Here is a 5,303-nt window from a genome sequence, read left to right as displayed (position 1 = left end):
ATAGTAATAATAATAGTAATAATAATAGTAATAATAATAATAATAATAATAATAATAATAATAGGAATAATAAAGAAATGTGTTATGATTATTCTCGAGGCACAAGATATATATTAATTAAGCGCTTAAAAGAACAAGAAGAAAGAAGTATCATCAATGATGTGCAAATGAAACACTAGCCATTGGCCAAACCAAGTGATATGTGGTTTAATGCTTCCAATTAAAAAAAATATAGATTCTTCAATTGATTTATTGCAATCATGATTTGTAATCCTTTAAATCATATTTACGAATAAATATAATGTTTTGTGACATGTTTTTTGTTATATATGTATCAATTTTTGTTTTTAAAAAGAGTGAAAAATAATTAGTATTTTTGAATTTGGCGCCATTTGAATATTTCAATAATAGCACTATAATATCATTAATTTTGTTATTATTTTATTATAATGATATTGCTACTATTAATTGCTATTGCTAATATTTAAATAAAATGCAATTGTAGTATCTATTATTAAACTGAAAATATTGACAAACAACAGATTGCATTTAAAGAACGTTTAAACTACGCACAACGTGTGTCATACTAATGTCTGATTGTATATACATGTATATACAAGAATGGAGAACTAGCGTCATTCGCGTGGGTGCGACTGTGCGTGGTTAATATTTCATGGACGTTTAAATGAGTTGCAGATGATCCAGCTCAATCGTCATAATATGTGTACGCGTAAATGGCATCGCTTCGAGGCATATTCTTCCGTTTTTGGCAAACCATGATGATCCGAAGGTGTGAATACGCGTCACATGCATGTTAAACATCGATGGTGCACATACGTCGCAATTTTAAGTGTCGAGCATTCGCATCGATGTTGGTCTCGAGAATCGATTCTTTTAAGTAAAGTTGTGTCACTCATCTTGAAATGTTTAAAGTGTTGATTACGAAAATTTATTATGATTTTATTCGAGTGTGGATCTAGTATATAAATATATAAAGATAAAGTTTTAATCAATTCGTTAAATAAACTCGCATCGTAAAAGAAAAAATATCATTTGAATTTAGTATATGAAGTGTGAAATAAAGATTTTAATTTGACGTACATATGAAGCATTGATTTCTATTCGAATAAAAGTTTATTATTTGAATTAAAGGTTTGTGTTTTCTTTATACTTATGTATGAATCGATTATGTATTAATTATATATGAATTAAATTATATTTCTAAAAAGAAAAGAAGAATTGAATGGAAATTTACTGAAAAAAAATTTATTGCATAGGAATACGATTTAACTGTATTTTTTTTCTTTTTTTTTTTTTTTAAAAAATCTGGCATTTTTAAATGTTGAAATCTTTAATATTATTAAAAATTTAATATTATTTTTTATTTTTATTTATATATTATTGTTTTCTAGTTTTCTTGTAAATATTGTGTAAATATTTAATATAAAAATTTAGAAAATAGTAAACTTTAATTGCATCATAAATAAATTTAAAAATCATATTTAGGTTCATCATATAATTGCTGAGAAACAACGATGATTCATCATAATAATTTGAATACAAGTTCGCGGTCGTCTCGAATCGGTTGATCGAGTGCCAGCATCGAGACATCAGTGTCGCAGCTCACTTCCGGTCCTCTGTGCCGGTAAAACGAAATTCTAACCGAACGAACGATTATTTCAAAATTTTTCAACGAATTCTTTAATACTTTGAAGGTGTTTTTCAAATTTGAAGTAATTTTAACAATTCTTCGTTACTTTACGATGTATACAGGTTAGTAAAAATTTATAATTAATAGTTAGTAAAAATTTATAATTAATTGAACTCATTTATTAATTTTTAATAAATGATTCAATTTATTAATTTTTATTAACTATATTATCGATAATAAATATCTATATTGAAAATAGATTTAAATACAAAATGAGAATTAGAAATTTAATAACTAAAACTATATATATATGTATATATATATGTGTATTTTTTTCTATATTTTTTGTACATTGATTTTTTTATTTCAACAATAGATATAAAATATTTCTGTAATTATATATAACCGAAAATCAATTGAAATAATATTACAATTATATATACAATTATAAATATAATATTATTAATATTTGAAGAGTTAAAAATAATAATATTTATATTACGAATGGGTTATAATGTAATTTGAAAATATGTATATATAATTCTATATATTTGAACAGTTTTTACACTAATAAAATATTAAAAAAATTTTATTTTTAAAGTTTTTTAATCAAATATAAAATATTATGGATTTTCAAAGTTGTTTTTTTTAAATAAAAAAACTTATCTATAAGAAGTTTACATTTTTGACATTTTTTTTTTTATAAAAAACCAGCCATTTCTCAAATATAACAATCGCAGAAATATTTTGTATAATAAGAACAATTATAAAAATTATTATTATATCATTTTTAAAATTTATTATTTATATTATTTATTATTATTTGTTGAAACATATAGTGTAATTGGTGCAGAATCGTTGATCGTCTTCAACCATTGTAATCGAATAATTAGCCTTCAAGATGGTACGCGTTGCACGTTTGTCTCATGCAAAAGAAGAAGCAACAAAGGTAAGTTAATTAATGAAAACGGAAATAAAATAAAGATTAGATAATGTAAAACGAAAAACAGTATAATATAAAAATGTTCTTTATCTAAGAATGGTGAATATATTTACAAGATATTGCATTAGTCATAGATATTTAAGACACAAACGGAGATGGAACTGAGGCCAAAATATATCGCGTGTTTTTGATTCCACTTTTAATAGATATTAGATAGATTAAAATTACATTAATTTTGAATTGACAAAATCTTTATTGTATTATAATTTTTAAAAAAAATAAAAGATTTAAATATAAAATATTATTATTATGAAATATAAAATCATTACAATAAAAAAATTGAAATTGAAATCTTGTATTTCCATTCATCATTCTTCATTTTTAATTTTTCTATTGATACTATCTAATGATACTATTGTGGACTTTATTGATATTTGTATATCGATAAAAAATATATTATATTATAATATATATAAAAATATATAAATATTATATCAAAATATTATATCTATATCTATGATTAATATTTTCGCTAATTACAGGCATTGTGCTTCTGTATCATTATTAATATATTTAATACTGTATATTATATGTAAAATAACAAACGATGAATAATCTTTTTTAATCAACTATCGCGCATGAGAAGATACCACACATTTTACATGCATTTTAATAAAAAAGTTCTAGTTGGCACCAATAAAGGGTAAGCTAATTTTAAGAAAATACTAACCGAGTTTAGATTCGCAAACTCCATGCATACAAACTACAAGAATTCCTAAATTTCTAAAATATTGACTATTTTTTAGCACATCTCAAAGATCATCTCATTATAATAGATTAATTTATTTAGATAAAGAAAACGTAATTTTCTACATAAACAAAAACATAAATATTAAATAAGTTTTTTTTATTAATTTTCATTAATCTTCACTCCCTACTTCTTCAGTGCGATTTTTACATGTACTTCGAAGAGGTGACTGAACACGCGCTCAGAACCGGGTACCATCAAAGAGAAGCGTGGACGTTCGCGTTCGACAATTTTCGGATCCACCCTAAAAACGTGTTTCGTCGACACACAATCAAGGATGATTCTCGTCGGATATTTCAGTCCACTGTTAGCGCGGTGCAGCGCGCATTAATACGTATGTAAGCTCGTATCGTGTGGCTGTATATTCGTTGGTTCGTTTCGTTCGCTCGCTCGTGGCCGTGCCGTCTATTATTAGTCGACAGTCATCAGAGTCGGCTGTATAACGCGCGGCCGAGCGACAACGCGGAAAAAGCTGGAAGAAAATTCGACGAGAAAACGCGAGAAACCCGCGAGATTTTTGTGCGGCATGTGCTGATTGATAGACAGTTTGTCATTACTGCTCGTATTGCCAGCCACCTTGCCGTTCCCGCTGTCACTGCCACCCTATCGCGACCAGGATTTCCATCCGACACTCTCTCGACGCCCTTGGAAATGATGATTTTCACACGCTTTCCACTGTGAGTCTCCCCTGTTTGTTTCGGTACTGCGTCTTTCGCCTATCGAAACGCTATGTAGTCTCTTTGTTGCGAGTATATTTCTTGAATATATTTTTTAAAAAATAAGGATTATTGTAAAATGTTTCTACGAGATAATCGAATTTAATCCTCGAAAATCATATTTTTCCTTTTTTCCCATATTTATTGTTATATTCCATTAATTATTTATATAGAAATTATATACATATAATAAGTGCATAGACGATATAATTAATATATATGATATATAGAACAAGATTTAGAAAATATTTATTACTTTTTATATCTAATTCATATACTAATTTGGCGATTTTTCACGAATATTGTATGATGAATTTTATATTTATTTATATGAATTTTTTGAGTTGAATTTGCAAAAGATTTTTAAAATGAATTGTTTTTATTTTTGAAAGAATCAATTATCATTATAGTTTAATCGTTTTTAATTTAATTTTTATGAAGACTATAGATCGATATAATAATATATAGTTGAACATATGGTTAACAAGTTAGGAAAATTTTAATGTAAAGTACGGTTGCCCTTCTATTATTAGTAAAATTAATTTAGAACAGTATATATAGATGTCTGTAAACAATCATTGATGCATTTTTGAACAGTGATTGCTTGAAATTAATTTGTTGTTTAATCTTGCAGATGAGGGATGCGGTTCCACACAAAGGAAATAATAATAATAACAATAGTAGCAGTAACAACAATAACAACAACAATAATAACGTAACCACGTTAAAAAGCAAGCCTTCCTTGGAAATTTATCGACCTCCAGGTTTATATTTTATATTAATTTTTTATTATAAGATTTTTAAATTTTATATTCCTTATATTCCTTTTTTAAGATTTTCAAATAAATTTAATGAATATTTAAGAGCTGATATTATTTTTTAGGAGGAAGAACGGAAGGAACTACGGCAAGTATTACTAATCCACGGCTAAACGTACATGCTAAGGAGTTCACTATGAAACAGAACGATTCGCATCCTTCTAAGTGAGTATAAACTACTTAAGAAATAGTTGGAGATCTGGTCGATATATTGAGAATACTTGGAAAAATGTTTAGAAAGCATGATGTTCTTATAAAATATAAAATTTTTATAAAAATGAAAATATTATTTAAAAATTATAGTTTGAAAATAAATAGAAATCTTGAAAATAAATTTTATTTTAATATAATAAATAATATAAATAAT

The 5,303-nt window shown here is 25.7% G+C and overlaps 1 protein-coding gene across 3 annotated transcripts in view; it reads left to right on the top strand.

Annotated features, from left to right (window-relative positions):
• Positions 1-496: 496 nt before the first annotated feature.
• The window catches only part of LOC102679938 (ras guanine nucleotide exchange factor P), an 8,110-nt gene continuing 3,303 nt past the window's right edge, over positions 497-5,303 (top strand). Inside the window, exons 1-5 of one of the 3 annotated variants that reach the window (XM_006609750.2) lie at positions 497-1,152; positions 1,507-1,773; positions 2,491-2,600; positions 4,753-4,882; positions 5,002-5,101. In XM_006609750.2, the coding sequence (XP_006609813.1) occupies positions 2,553-2,600; positions 4,753-4,882; positions 5,002-5,101 (278 nt within the window). In that variant the 5' untranslated portion in view covers positions 497-1,152; positions 1,507-1,773; positions 2,491-2,552. Of the gene's footprint in view, positions 1,153-1,506; positions 1,774-2,490; positions 2,601-3,540; positions 4,080-4,752; positions 4,883-5,001; positions 5,102-5,303 lie in introns of those variants that run through there. The other 2 variants (XM_006609751.2, XM_006609752.2) reach the window with 2 other exon arrangements.

Source organism: Apis dorsata, unplaced genomic scaffold (genome assembly GCF_000469605.1).
Source record: "Apis dorsata unplaced genomic scaffold, Apis dorsata 1.3 scaffold_59, whole genome shotgun sequence".
Classification (NCBI taxonomy): domain Eukaryota; kingdom Metazoa; phylum Arthropoda; class Insecta; order Hymenoptera; family Apidae; genus Apis; species Apis dorsata.
This window is presented reverse-complemented; position numbering and strand designations above follow the sequence as displayed.